Source organism: Scardinius erythrophthalmus (assembly GCF_964197995.2).
Source record: "Scardinius erythrophthalmus genome assembly, chromosome: 16".
NCBI classification, from domain to species: Eukaryota; Metazoa; Chordata; class Actinopteri; order Cypriniformes; family Leuciscidae; genus Scardinius; species Scardinius erythrophthalmus.
In genome coordinates, this window is record NC_138236.1 from 14,277,466 (window position 1) to 14,292,948 (window position 15,483).

The 15,483-nt window shown below is 37.8% G+C and overlaps 1 protein-coding gene across 1 annotated transcript; it reads right to left on the bottom strand.

Annotated features, from left to right (window-relative positions):
- Positions 1-11,722: 11,722 nt before the first annotated feature.
- scxb (scleraxis bHLH transcription factor b) lies at positions 11,723-14,861 on the bottom strand (the record flags this gene model as incomplete). Its single annotated transcript, XM_081387929.1, has 2 exons — positions 11,723-11,761; positions 14,298-14,861. The coding sequence occupies 2 exons, from the start codon at positions 14,859-14,861 to the stop codon at positions 11,723-11,725; spliced, it is 603 nt and encodes a 200-aa protein (XP_081244055.1).
- Positions 14,862-15,483: the final 622 nt, after the last annotated feature.

The following is a 15,483-nucleotide window of genomic DNA, read 5'->3' on the forward strand; positions in this document are numbered from 1 at the left end:
TTCTGCTAAATTTAGTCCCAGGTTGCACAGAACGGCTTGTTGCGAGTCAATCATTGATTCAACACAGCTAAATGATTAAATCTCTCAGCGTGTGGATTTAGACAGACAAATAGAGGGTATTTATCAGCTATGACAAGACAGCTCGCAGCTCTATAGACGCGATGGTGATGAGTGTGTCTAATACGTCGACCAGATCCACCTTTCCTATCCGTTTATCAGACAGATCCTGCTGTCTTCCCCATTTATCATATAGATCTCATTCCCACTGGTGCTTATTTGTCCTACGGTGTTGATTTTGGTGGGTTTTCACAATCAACGTCCGACTGACTGTATATGTAAGGAGCTTCAGGTATCGTTGGCTTGATGCCGTTCTGTCGGGGTCATAAATCATGCAGTCTCTTGACTATGGCAGGCTTCATCAACTCTACCAGGCCTCGGAGAATCTTTTCCAGACTCGTAATCGTGACAGAGATGTCAGCATGTCTAAGGAGATTTACAAGAGATTCTCACTCAAAGCAATTGTGAAATAACAACTCCACTCGCAGATGCACGGCTGGTCCAGCAGGCCTATCGATCTCCGCACTGCAATGTTGGGGCACATTAATCTGCAAAAAGACCATCAAATTACTACAAATCCTGGTGAATGAGAGACATGGATCATACGAAACAAAACTGTTATGAAAAGCTATCATGTAGTCCTTAAAGGAACATTTGGGGCTCCATACAAGTTAAGTTCGATCGACAGCACTTTGTGGCTTAATGTTGATTACCACATACATCTATTTCAACTTACCACTCCTTATCCTTAAGAAATCTGGGTTACATTGAGGCACTTACAAAGTCAAAATTGTTTTTGTGGTAATGAACAATATGTCATAAATGCTATCAACTGAGTTTAACTTGTGTTGAACCCAAAATATTCCTTTAACGCATCCTTTAAAATAATTGCAGACCTTGCAACAATGTTAAACAGATCTTGTACTCATGGCAATCAGCCAGTTTTAGGACTCATGCTGTATGTTGTCATCTTTTTCAGCTTTTCAGCAATAGTTCCCACGTGTGAAAGGTGACAGGGGGCAACTGATCTGACACACCAAAGCCTGTCGGTTCAGTATAACACAAACAATGGACCGACAGATTGTACAGCGATGCAAATCTGTCACTTTTTGATATGAAGTTAATTATTTCAATACCTTCGAATCCTGACACTGCTCATGAAAAAGATGTTGACCTGTTACGCATCTTGTGTGCATTAAATCTAGACATGTAACATCTCCAGAAATATCTATCACTTGGATGAAGCCTTTGGGACAGCACAGTGCAGCTCCAGTGTCTTGTGTATAAATATGTCTGCACATGTATTTTATACGTGAAGCTAAACGGTATATCAGGAGAGCAGACGATTAGCAAGTAATCAATCTCTTTATAGACCAAAAATAGTCTTTAAAAAAGACATGTGGGTTTTTTTTATGGGTCAAAGTTGTCAACCCTGTCCAAGAACACCAACCACGGTGCTCTACATTCTTTAGATTCCTAATTTATAGAGGTTTTGGGATTTAAGCCCTGTAAAACCAAGTGCTTCACTGAGCACCATCAGCACATCCAGCTGGTCGTAGGCCATGGCGAATACACACAGTCGTTTGAATTCCGTTTGTGTGGTTTGATGTTGAATATATTTAAGTTTGATATTGAATATATTTAAGCCACAGTGTAAAATAGCCTAAGTCAATATTAGTTTGTGTTTCATATTTCAGTTTAATTGGAAAATTGTGGAGACCTATTTAAATCCCTCTGACAACTCGCCATTTTTTTCCGTTTAACTAAAATCAGTCAAATAAGGAAATTTTCCCGTCCTGTTTGTGGTTGTCTGCTTTTTTGGTCCCTCTGTTTTCACTGTTCTCTTTATCTGTCTGCCACTGACTTTTTTCTCATAAATAAAAAAATAAAAATAAACTTATAAAAATGCTTTTTGCCTGGTTACTGCATCTACCAGCATGGGATTACCAGCCAAACGTAAACACTCTGCGATGTAAACTTAAGTATTTAAATTAATTTTAGTATTTTGAATTCACATCATTTAGTGACTATCTTGGATAAGTCTTTTTTGTGTGTGTGTGTGGGTTGTTTTTGCATATCTTTATATTTATTTTGCTCGCTACACTACGCCAGTATGTGACAAACAAAGGCATTTTGAGTTGAATCATTCACTCAAACGATTCGTTCTGAACACTGGTTCATTCAGGAATACCAACGGTCAACTGGTTTAATTTGGCGGAGCTAAATGGACAACGTAACTGGGCTTATTGTGTCTAAAATGTAAGTTACTCTTCCTTCTTGTTTATTTAATTGTTTCCTACGGCAGAAATCGGGAAACCGCGCGTTATGTAAATTGGACGACTCAGGAGTCTGTCTGATTCAGCGTTTCATTGGAAAAATGGTAACTGCATGTCGAATGTTTCATGTTCTAAATTTTTACATCAGCCATTTGGCCCTGCTTACAAGACTATATAGTGACCACATTGGACGGGTAACCAGATACTAACGTTACATCAAAAGGGATTTTCTCGGCTAGATTTAAAAAAAAACCCAACAAGAATAATGAGACTGTTGAAACATGAAATAGCCTACTATGACAAAGACTTGATGGTGACAGAGCTGATGGGTTTATTGGTTATCCAATAGAGTCTCGATTACATATTTGTTAAAGACAAAACCAAATCATGAGTTTGTAAGAATGACTGAAGCCTCGTTTGAGGTCAGTCCCATGATGACTGCTGGATAGCTGACCATCTGCCAATGAGTCTGGTTCCTTTCAATCCCCTGAAATCTTCCGGCTCTGGGTCCAGAACCCCCAATGCAATTTGTCCTCAGACCTAACACCGAACCACACACCAGATCAGCCGTGTGAGCAAATATGTGCTCACCATGGAGAGCTGTTTCCGTCTATGTGGAGTGAGAGGGAACATGTGTGACCGCTCCATGTCTGGCTGTAGCCTCTGCGGGAGGAAGTGGGGTTTTATTCTGCAATGGCTTTTCCAGGCGGAACAGGGAATGGGAAGGAGATGCAGAGGGAGAAGGAAGAGAGGAGAGAGTCTAATTTCATCCGATTCCACCACCTCTCAGAGAGCCTTCACACAAAAGCACGTTATTCAGGGCCTGTCGGAGTGAAATCAGTCATTTCCAGATTAAATGATGGATAAAATGAATGCATGTGTAGGGGGTATAGGGGGTCTTGTGGGTTGGGGGTATTGTAAGAAATAACTCCCAGAATCCCTCATCAGTACTTTATAGTAACTCATTGAAGGATCTGATCAGTATCTTTGTGTCTGGTTTATTTTTATACCCTACATCTGGGCTCAGATCTTCAGAGATATTTGCTGACTGCACACTGTTGAGGTCCGTTCCATTGTGCTTTATTGGAATTGAGGGTTTCTACAGTTATTTATTTATTTTTTTTTTTTGTTCAATGAAAGTCACTTCAAAATTGTCTTGGAAATGTTTTTGTCTCGTTTAATTTTGATATTTTTTAAACAACTTTTTTTGTATTTTTTTTATTTAGACTTTTAATCTTAAAACAAAGTACAATCCCAATCTTTTCTTGTGTTTCCGTCATTTTATTAACTCTGGATTCGCAAAAACGCTTGCTCCTGAAAGATGGGTCAGTACCCAGTTTATTTGGACCAGCTTTCTCCTCAGAATCACAGCCTTTCAGTATGATTAATTATTGATGTTTATATTTTCTACCTGTTGTTTCTAAATATGTAGTGGCTAACCGGCTATCTCACGTTATTATTGTCTTCCTCAAATAGTTCTGCAAATTATCTGTGGTTAACTATTACCTAAAACTGTCCATTAATGCAGATTGTCTGCCGGTCTTACTACTTTGAGTAATGATAAAGGATGGAGCAAGATTTGTTTTAAGTCAGTCAATCACGTTAATGCTCGGTTAACATATGCACGGTTATTGATACAGTTTCCGCATGTGCACTGCAATAAATTAGAAATCTAAAATATCGGTTTGGTGATAGACATACACTTGTTAATGCTGATGGTGAGGAATTACAGTTGCAACATCTCATGATGAACGTCCAAATGAGTAGCGTATTACTGAGAACTGTCCTGCTCAAGTCGTCCTTGCGATGGAGGTTCTGGTTGAACAACTAACTTTCAGTGTTTCATCATTGGACTTGCGCTTGGATTGATTTGGTAAAATCGAGGCCATCATTGCTGTCTTTAAGTGTACTGTAAGGGAATAATACAGTCAAAGACCCAGAACCAGATATGATGAATTAAGACCCGGAGTCAAGAGTGCAGTCAATTGAAGAAAAGTTTTACTGAAGATAGTTTGTTTCATCAGGCAGAAGTCAGCTTCAAGACTCACAAATAGTTCACAGATATTAGAGGATACATGAAAAGAACATTTCAGTAATCACACTGGTATCTTCTATAACAAAGTAAAATCTCATAAGCTTAGAGAAGTCATTTAACCAAAAAAAAAAAAAAAAAAAAAAAATCATTTCATGATTCCAGAATCCACCCCTTCAGTACAATCTCTGAGCAGGAAGCCCCTGGAGCTGAAGTTTAGTTGGTATGGAAATGGGTGTTGTTTTCCCGTTGCGCGCTGTAAGTGGTAGACCAATCACAGACTGGGCCATCATTAAAAATAAGAATAAAAGGAAGTCAATGGGGTCCATCAACTGTTTGGTTACCTGCAAAAAAAAATCTTCTTTTGTGTTCAGCAGAAGAGAGAAATTCATACAGGTTTGGAACAACTTGAGGCTGAGTAAATGATGACAGAATTTTAATTTTTGGGTGAACAATAATTTTAATACCATTTAAAAATAAATGTCCTTAAAAAAGATAAATTAACCTGAGAACCGAAATTAACATAAAACACTGACTCTCTCTTTCTCTCTCTCTCTCTCTCTCTCTCTCTCTCTCTCTCTCTCTCTCTCTCTCTCTCTCTCTCTCTCTCTCTCTCTCTCTCTCTATATATATATATATATATATATATAAGGTTAGGCTATGTTTAAAAAAAACTATTACAGAATCAAAAAATAAATGTTTTCTCTTTCATTTTGCTTTTCAAGTAAATTTTGTACAGGATGTTTAGGTATTGTTAATGGAAAACAAGGCAAAGTTATGGCAAAATGATTTTTGTGCAGTGTTCCTTATACACCTCCTTTCTGAAGATTAATAGTCATATTTACCGGCTTTTTTATTCTTTAAAACCAGGAAAAACAGGAGTGGTTTTACTGGTGGGGTGGTGGATGACACCCTGTGAACTAAGCCTTTGCTTCTTGTCGGAAATTTGATTAAATGCGGCAAAGACTGGGTGACCCGCATGTCTGGGAGAGGAGATTTTTCATTTTTCTTTAATACTCATGTTTAATTTCATGATTGGCTAAAGCTCCAGGTGGCTGCTTAATGTCCAACAGATGGGCCCCTCCGCAAACCCAATTTTCCATTGCAGGCTGATGGCAATAAAAGGAGGGATTTTCACAGTTCCGCAGGCACCCCTCGCATTTCCACTCTCCCAGGGGCAGGGAGAGAGTGAGCAAGACCGCAGTGTTATACTTTGTTTTTATTAAAGCGTTTGATTGACAGCAAAGGAAGATTTTTCCAGTATTAAACTCTAGGCCCAATTGAACGGGACAAAGTACACCAAGTCTTGACTTTGAGCTACTGGGACTGGGTTATACCACCTTTCTCTTTCTTCCTCTCTCTCTGTCTTTCTCTTTCTCTCAATTTCTTCCCTTTCTTTTTAGTTATGAAGCCAATGGCTCTGTGGTGAGCCACAGGGAGCTGACAGATTGGCCCTTAGGATCTCAAGGCTTCTTTTACAATCAAAACTTGTTAACTCACATTCTGAGTTGAGGATTTGGATGGGGGTATAGAGGGGCCTTAGGATGCATCAAAGCCTGGGTCTTGAGAACACATGTTTGGGCATAAAAGTGTGTGTATGGATTAGGAGTGCTGTAAAACCAAGAAGAACTTATTCTCCTAAGGCCAGTCAAATGAGGAGAGAGGAGCAGCTGCAAAGTCCAACTCCCTCTATCCCCACTGACCTTCACCATCACTGTCTTCATCCTCGTCCTCGCTGTGAAATCAGGGGTTAGAAGTCAAGACTGAGGTGCACACTAAAACCTGAGGGAAATTTCTTGGATACTTGACGTAATGGATCATGTTTTCTAATTTAACCTCTTTTGCCAATTTTGCTTGTAATATTTAACTGAAAAGTAAAAAAGTCATAGATAGTCATTTTGATAAGACTTTGTTAAATTTTCGTGAGTCATTTAAAAATACTAATACTAAATTTTAAAATAATAATATGAAATGACATATTGATGAATGATTTAATTTAATAATTGATTATTTTATAAATGTTATTTTTTATAAGTAATAAACTATTACTATCGTTCAAAAGTTTGGGGTTGATTTTAAAAATGTTTTTGAAGTAAGTCTTATGCTTACTAAAGCTATATTTATTTGATCAAAAATACAGTAAAAACTGTTTTCTATTTTATTGTTTTTAATGTAAAATGTAATTTATGCCTGTAATGGCAAAGCTGAATTTTCAGCATCATTACTCCAGTCTTTAGTGTCACATGAGTGTCACATAAATAATATCTGTAAAATTATAAAGCTCAAAGTTCAATGCCAAGCGAGATATTTTATTTAACAGAAGTTGACTACATCGAACGGCCCGTTTGGACTACATCCCTCTACTTCCTTCTTTAATGACGTCATTAAAACCGTTTTTTGACTAACCTCCGCCCACAGGAATACTCCCTCAACTCTACCGAAATTCAATTCGAAGTAAAACTGACGCTTCATCTTTTGTGTGATGTACAATAAACTTTATTAAACTCATCAGTATATGTTTGATCATCATTCAGACAGCAGACTTGTAGGCTATTAATAAATAATGGATACATACAAGCAGATGACAAATACGTTATAATAACCTAAACTATACCTGTTTCATCTCTATACAGCACTCTGACTCTGTAGGCATTATTGTCCGACTCGAAATGAACACCGTTACTGAGAGTTTCTGATATTATCATCATTCCGTGAGATGAAATTGTCCTGAGAGACTGAGCGCGAGCTCATGAAGCTCCGCCCCCTGGGTCGTCCAGCAGCAGCTTATTTGCATTTAAAGGGAACACACTAAATAAGCGTGTTTTTCTGTGACCCAAAAAATGACAATTTAAACATGCTGTAAAAAATGATTTGTTGGGTATTTTGAGCTGAAACTTCACATACACACTCTGGGGACATCAGAGACTTATTTTACATCTTGTGAAAAGGGGCATAATACGGGACCTTTAAAGTGTTTATAATCGTCACTTTGGGGGCCATGTGTGTGTATATTATGTATATGTGTGTATATTTCTCAACCATGGAAACGATTATGTTGATACTTGAGACAGACGAAATCTTGCCACATTAGTCATGTTGTACTGTTTTTGTGCAACCCAGATACATAAACACTCTGACAGAAAAACAAAACATATCTAATACAAAAAAGACAGCAGAACTGTATGCACTTCAAATCCATTTGAAATCCAATAGCTCAAACAAATACCGAACAGACAAAGTATTTTACTTGACACATATTGTGAAGTGCCACAGGATTCTTTGAATCTAGCTGGCCTTTCATTTGGACCATAAAAAACATGGTGAATCCAAACCCATTACCAAAGGAATGACATGAGGATATTCAAGCCCTTTCCGTCCTCAGTATGCAGGTGCTGCTGGTTAGGATATTTAGGGCACGTATTATTCCACTTAGAGAATTATTCAAGGTTTTGTATTGTACTTAGTATGAAATCATTTAGATCAGTTTTAGGTCATACACGTTTTTGAATTTTTGGTGGAGTTCATCGCAAGTGGAAAGTTTCTAATACTTTTCTGATGTCTTTAATTACAGCTCCGACTCTTTCTTTGACATCATATCAACGGCATCCAGTGTACAGGTCAGTGTTCATTACTTTTACAATACTTTTAGGAGACACTTTTATACAAAGCAGCTTGTATTGCATTTGTCTGGGAATCAAATATCTTTGTGCATTAACCGTTTGAGCTAAAGAGGTCTCATACTGTGATTTTGAAGCCTTGTGTCCCAAACGGTGTCTCCCTTTTTCATACCATTCAGCTTTCGATCGCTTAACCTTAGTTTTTGGACCAAGTTGTTGGACCAGTTTCCATGCAGATAATGGTATTAGTGGAGCAGTTCTGTTGCCATGGCAACTAGTCTCTATAGTGCCGTCTCCAGCCACAGGGGATGATGAAGAGCTGTTGATGTTGGATAACAGAAGCAGATGTAGAAGGAAGAAGTGAGTTAAATGATCTGAGAGCACTAGACCAGGTCACAGTTCACAGACTCTATATTGAGCTGAACAGAGGGATCCACTGAGTGTGGGAGACTTTACTGAGACGAGACCGAGAACAATGCTGAAAGTCTAGGGATAGTGACACTCAGCACTATAGAAAATCACAGTTTTGACAAATGTGAAACATTCATTTAGGGTTTTTTTTTAATAAAATGTATAGATGTTTTACAAAGCTTGTAGGATTAATTGTCTTATAAAGTTAATATAATATACACTACAATTAAAGGTTTGGGCTCAGTAAGATTAAACAAAATTAAGTCTTGAAATGAAGTCTCTTATGCTCACCAAGGCTGCATTTATTTGGATCAAAAATACAGTAAAACAATAACACTGTGAAATATTATTACAATTTAAAATAGCTGTTTTCTATTTTAATGTATTTTAAAATGTAATTTAATCCTGTGATGACAGCTAAATTTTCAGCATCATTTCTCCAGTCTCCAGTGTCACATGATCTTTATAAATAATTATAGCAATTATCTCACTTCAGATCAGTGGTGGAAAGAGTACTGAAAATTTGTACTCAAAAGTACAAGTACCGTTACATTGCTGAAATAATACTACAATAATACAATTACAAGTAAAAGTACTGGTGTCAAAAAAGTACTTAAGTACAAATTACACTTCTCAAAACTACTCAGAGTACTAGTTACTAGTTATTTTTTAGCTGGCGATTCAATCAAATCATAGATCTATGTAGAAAATAGCTACTTTTAACACATTTTTTACCTTATTGACGAAGGACATTAATTAGTGGTCATGATACTGGAATTTCTAACTTCAATATGACTTCAATAGTATCATTTTCAATACCATCGGGAAAACCACCACATGCTAAATATTTTAATATCAAAATTTTTGTCCATCCATTTTGTCAAGGCAATCATTATTTTCAAGCTTCAAAACTCATTGTAACAGTAATCTATTTGAATGGAAAAGTTTAATTCAAGTTTTCTGAAGAGACACGTCCACTTTATACGATGAACGGATTTTAATTTAGCCTTTTGTTTACATATTTAAACGTTGATCAATAACCATTACAATAATCTAACTTAAACATTTGCTCACTCTGTGTATTTGTCTTTACAATAATAGCTCACACACAGCGCAAGGAAGCTTGATTTCAAACTGAATTGAATTTGCAAAAAAGGACAAGTAAACAGTAATAAAATAAGAACAAATAAAATAAATTACCTCAATACAGTTGAGGTATTTGAAATATGATAACACTGAATTTTTATATGCACTGTGTGTAAAAGGGTTAGTTCTCCCAAAAATGAAAATTCTGTCATTAATTACTCACCCTCATGTCGTTCCAAACCCGTAAAACCTGTTCATCTTTGGAACACAAACAAAGATATTTTTTATGAAATCCGAGAGCTTTCTGACCTCACATAGTCTGCAGTGTAATTAGCAGTTTCAAGGCCTAGAAAGGTAGTAAAGACATTGTTAAAATAGTCTATGTTACTACAATGGTTTAACCTTAATGTTATGAAGCAACGAGGAAATTTTAGTGCGCAAAAAAATTAATTAACTTTTTTCAACAATTTCTTCTCTTCCCTTCACTTTTCCGATGCTGTTCACGTAGTAAACACAGTGCAGCGCTTCCGGGTTCTACGTCAGAACGCCGGCTCAGAGCTCATGCGTCGGTGTGCTCACATGATGTCTTTACTATCTTTCTGGGCCTTGAAAGTGGTTATGACATTGCAGTCTATATGGGGTCAGAACGCTCTCAGATTTCATAAAAAATATCTTTATTTGTGTTCTAAAGATGAATGGGTTTTTCGGGTTTGGAACGAAATGAGGGTGAGTAATTGTGACCCCGCCTGTGAAACCCCGGCTAAAGTCGCAGAATCTAATTAGAATTTAAGAGCGTCAAAGTAGTCATAGTCATAAAAATGACAAAAATAGGTCACGTGTGTTTATTGCTGTAAATGATAGATTATACAGAGGGTTTTGAGATGCAATACTCAAATTTTCATTTATAACATGATAAATACTGAAATTAATGATTTTATTGACACTACGTTATACTTTTGCGCAAACAAACCCCCCGGACGTGGGCTTCCTAAACATTGATTTCAATTGTATCTGGGTTCATTTCGGCTCAACAACACCTGATTGAATTAGAATTAAATTTACCTGATAGGTTAGGCCAGAGTTTATAGGTTTAAACCCACATGGTCAATCCCAGGTGTGGGCCTTTGAAAGAATCAATCACTGGTCGCTTCAATTTCCTGTGTTTAATAAATAATAATAAATACAGCAGCTTCAGTAGCCTGAAGGTTAAATGCTTAGGGTTGTTGATGAGAAGTTCAGTGCAATTAATTGCGATCTATTAATTGTCTTTGAAAGACAATTGTAGTAGGGCAAGGGCAAGGTAATGCTGATGACCCAGGACAGGCATTTACATTAGAGCTTTGGAAAGGGAGGCTCCTAATATGCAAGTCCCAGACTGCCTGTGTGTGCAGGTGTGTATATGTGAATGTGTGTGTGAGCTTGTGGTCAGAGTTAAAGTAGAGGACACTGTCTGCCAGCAGCAATCTACCTGCAGATCTCATCTAGACTTACAGAACCAGACTTACAGTCTCCCTTCCCTGTTCATCTTTCAGTCTCTTTCTCACTTTTACTCCCCCTGGCCTCTCACAGTCTGTCTGATTTCATTGAAGCTCTCATGCTCTATATTTTTTCAGCCCTGACATATTCATAATTTGGTTTAAACAATGTTTTTAATGTTTAATTGGCATAAATAAATAAAAATAACAACAATTATGTTACAGGTTTTAAAAACTCCTTGACATTGATGTTTGCTCGTACTGTAGGAATGTGTTGATAGTAGAAAACACAACACAACACATTTTTTTTTTTTTTTTACATCAGCAAATGTAGATAAAGTTCAGTGTAGTGCATAAGAAATATATAGACCATAGACAAAACCAGAAAGACACAAACAAGGTCTGTACTGGTGAGCTGAAGTTGAGCTGTTGCAGCAAGTTGTCTTTCTTTTGCGGTTTTTAAATTACAAATCATCCTTATAGTCTTAGTCAACTGTCTTTTGTCCCTATCATGTTTGTATAAAAGTATATCACCTCTGAATAAAAAAGGTTAGGATTAAATTCACATAGTTTTTGGCTTCTAAATATGAAAATGCAGAAAGGCAGTGTTGCTGTCTGTTATAATGCCGTCCAACAGGAAGTTAAGCAGTGTTACATTTAATGAAACATTATTTACAGCAAATTTACACTAAATGTGCAGTTCGCTCAGGTGCGCTTCTTCAGACGGATCTGATGGGAACGCTCTTTTACTCTCTCTTCTCCTCATCATTAACTCCTTAACGCAGTTTTTCTTTCTCTGTCTTTGTTCTGAAAGAAAAGAAAACAAAGTGATGAGAGAATGACTAGCCTGTAGGTTAAAGGGTCTTTATACATCTTGTACATCCATTCATTTTACAGACACATACAAACAATTATCTCATTAGATTTTTAAACACATTAGGACACTGATGAGCAGTTGAACTCTGACCGTCATTACCAACAGGTCTGAACCGTAATCAGGACCATCTCAGAGATAGATCTCATTTAGGGAATCTGATCGCTTACCATAACGTCATCTTTAGGCACAGGTCATAGTTCCACCTGGTCCAGATTAATCAGAAGGCACAGCTGGGTGTGTGTGGTGAGGTGCATTAGCACTTGTTTGTGGCATGTTTATGTGGTGCTTGGTGCCTTCTTTATGTGAATAAGTAGCATGAAATCTGCTCAGGGGTTTCCGCACATCACTTCATAACATTAAGGTTGAACCACTGTAGTCATATGGACTATTTTAACAATATTTTTACTACCTTTCTGGGCCATGAAAGTGGTAATAACATTGCAGTCTATGTGGGGTCAGAAAGCTCTCGAATTTCTTCATTTGTGTTCTGAAGATGAACAAAGGTCTTGAGGGTTTGGAACAACATGAGGGCGAGTAATTCATTTTTGGGTGAACTAACCCTTTAACAGCTTCTAAGCAAAAAATATGCGAAAGATTTCTCAGTTTCAGTGGATTACACCATTTGAATAATTTGAATAATATGAATGATATAAGTAATTATACAGCTGTTAGTTGCAGTTCTTTAACTTTTTTTGAACAAGCAGCGTTCCACAAGTCTCTTTTTCTTTTACAATGATACCTAGTGTAATATACACTGTAAAAAACGAGTTGTAAATAAAACAGATTTTATTGGAGTATATTTTAGAAGAAATACTTTTTTAGTCTATCTACTTCGAAATTTCTTGTTTGATGAAATGTGTTGCTTGGCATTTTTTGTATATGTTTACGAAATCTCTGAGGGAAAAAAAAAAAAAAAAAAAAGAAAAAAAAAATTTCTCACTGCATTAAGTTGATTCTTTTTGTTTTGGTGTTTGACAGGGTACTTGAGCCTTACCTATGGGACTGTAGGTGTACATATGAAAAATTAATGCTTCTTAAATTTAACTCATAACAGAAAAAGAAGTGCTTTCAGCTGATGAAACAAAGTCTTTTGAATGTTTGACATTAAACACTGACAAATTGCAAGTTTGAGTTCATCAGCCCTCATTAATTGGTTGCAGCCGATGAAATTTTTATTAATAAATAATCAATCCTCTATGGCCCATCAAATACAACCATATTATTTCAGTAACAGTATGTGAAATACTAGATGAAAGGATGAATCTAGAGTGTTTTCATTAAACTGTGGTGTTTAAAGAGTCTGTTCAGGATTAGTCCTCGTAATGATAATGAGGGTGTTGAAGGCTTTGGTGGAACTCAGGACATACATGAACTGCGCAGGAAGACGTTCAGGTTGTCAGGGGAATAGACCAGATGTTTCTAGTGCACTGCACAAACACAGCAGACGCATTGCAGCCTGTGCAGTGTGTGTTCATGGCGTTTTTGTGTACCTCTATGAAAGTTTTGTCTAGAGCCAAATGAATCATTTGTTTTCATCACAGTGGGTCATATAAACACTTTCTTTTAGAATGCGGTAAATGTTAATTAATGAGGTTGAAGTCAGACCAAGCATATCAAGGGTTTTATGCCAAAATGATTTGTTTTTATGATCTGATGACATCAAGAAATTATACTAACGTAAGCTTAAAAAGCTATGGATAAATATCTGCTTATCTGTCAATTGCACACTCAGAACTTTTTATTGTATCAGTCACTAAACATTGATAAATGACACTTTAAAAAGTGAACATTCTGTCATCATTTACTCTCCCTCTTGTCTTACAAACTTGACTTTCTTTTCCATGACTTTCACAGTAGAACACAAACGATGATGTTTTTAAAAACTTTTTTTTTTCTTTTTCGTCCATACAATAAAAGTCAATAAGGTCCAATGTTGTTTTGGACACCGCTTTTATTGTTTGGACTAAAACAGATGAAATATTCTTCAAAATATCTGTTTCACAGAAGAAAGTCATACAGGTTTGGAGTGACGTGAGAGTAAATGATTTTTGGGTGAACTATCCCTTTATATCTCAGATGCATTTCTGAATGGCATGGATGAATAACAATGCACTGACCTCTAACCTTGAACCTGTCACAAAATAATAATAGTTTATTATTAAACACCAATTTTTATAGGTTTTGACTGTTCTATAAATGTTAAGATGATATCTGACCTCTAACTAACCGCTCGTACATTTTTAATAGTTATTCTGGTGCAATAAAATCAACAATGTGTGTGGATAATAAGAACAAAGGTATTTTTTTAGGCAATATCAGCAACACTTTAATAGTAAATAAATTATTAGAAAGTGGAACTGAAAAAATGATACTTTATTTAGGCACACAGGTCTTTATCAGGGCTAAATGACTGCAAACTGAGGAAACTCATACATTTTGACAGCTACGTTCCATCATGCTACTCACCAGTCGTCTCTGGTTGCTGAGGCAGAAGGTGCAGATCTGTCTGGGCTGTGAGTTTTCCGAGTCCGGGCTGGGTGTCGAGCTCTTCTGGAGATTGTGGTGGTGATGATACAGGGCTCCAGGACTCCTGAGACAGGGCTGGCCGTCTCCACACTCCTCTCCAACCAGCAAGACGTTCCCCAGGTGTGAGATGTAGCTGGAGGCCAACCGCAATGTCTCAATCTTGGACAGCTTCCTGTCGGCTGGTTCGGTGGGTATCAGCGTCCTCAGAGCGGTGAACGCCGTGTTCACACTGTTCGTGCGATCCCGCTCTCGGGCATTTGCAGTGTTCCGCTGCCGTACCTCAACGATCTGTGAACGGATCTCGGTAGGAACCGCTACCGGTCGGCAGCTATACCTCTTTTTGGGAACACCCAACTTAAAGGCACCATAGCTGTGGCTTGCCATACGGAAGGACTTGTCTTCGGATCCAGAACCCTCGCTGCCGTTGTCGTCGTCCTCGGAATGCATGCTGATCTCAGAGCACAAGAAATTACCTGGGGTTGGTCGCACCATCGCGAAAGACATGCTCAGCACCTTACAGGACCCCAGGACCTTGCTTTTCAACCTCGCACACCAGAGCACTGAATATTTTCTAGTCTACACAAACACAAGAATGAACTCAATCCCTATTTCTAATCGTACACACCAGGACACACTAGTGTCGTTTGAGTCCAAGCTCCTGTTACCAGTTTTGCTTGAGGGATCCAACCAATCCAGTGATGCTTGACTGAGTCACTTCGGACTCACTCATTCACAAGAAATGCTCTTCTCTCCAGTGTCATGAGTTATTTAGGCTAACAGCATGCCAAGCCACCTCCCAGAATCTGTATGTTCACGCGTGTGTTTGTGTGTGTGTGTGTGTGTGAATGGGTTTGTGAGCTCCAGATCCTTCAGTTCCACGTGTGATTTCAGCTGAGCGTTTCCTTATGCCTTGGATTTATAGTCAGGGGGTGTGGCTGGGGTTCGCTCTCCCTTCTCCCTTCCCTGTGAAATCCTGTGAGCAAGTGGGAGGAATGAGAGAAATCAGGGACCTCTCTCTCTCTCTCCCCCCTCTCTCTCTCTCTCTCTCTCTCTCTCTCTCTCTCTCTCTCTCTCTCTCTCTCTCTCTCTCTCTCTCTCTCTCACTCACTCTCTCTTTCTCCCTCTG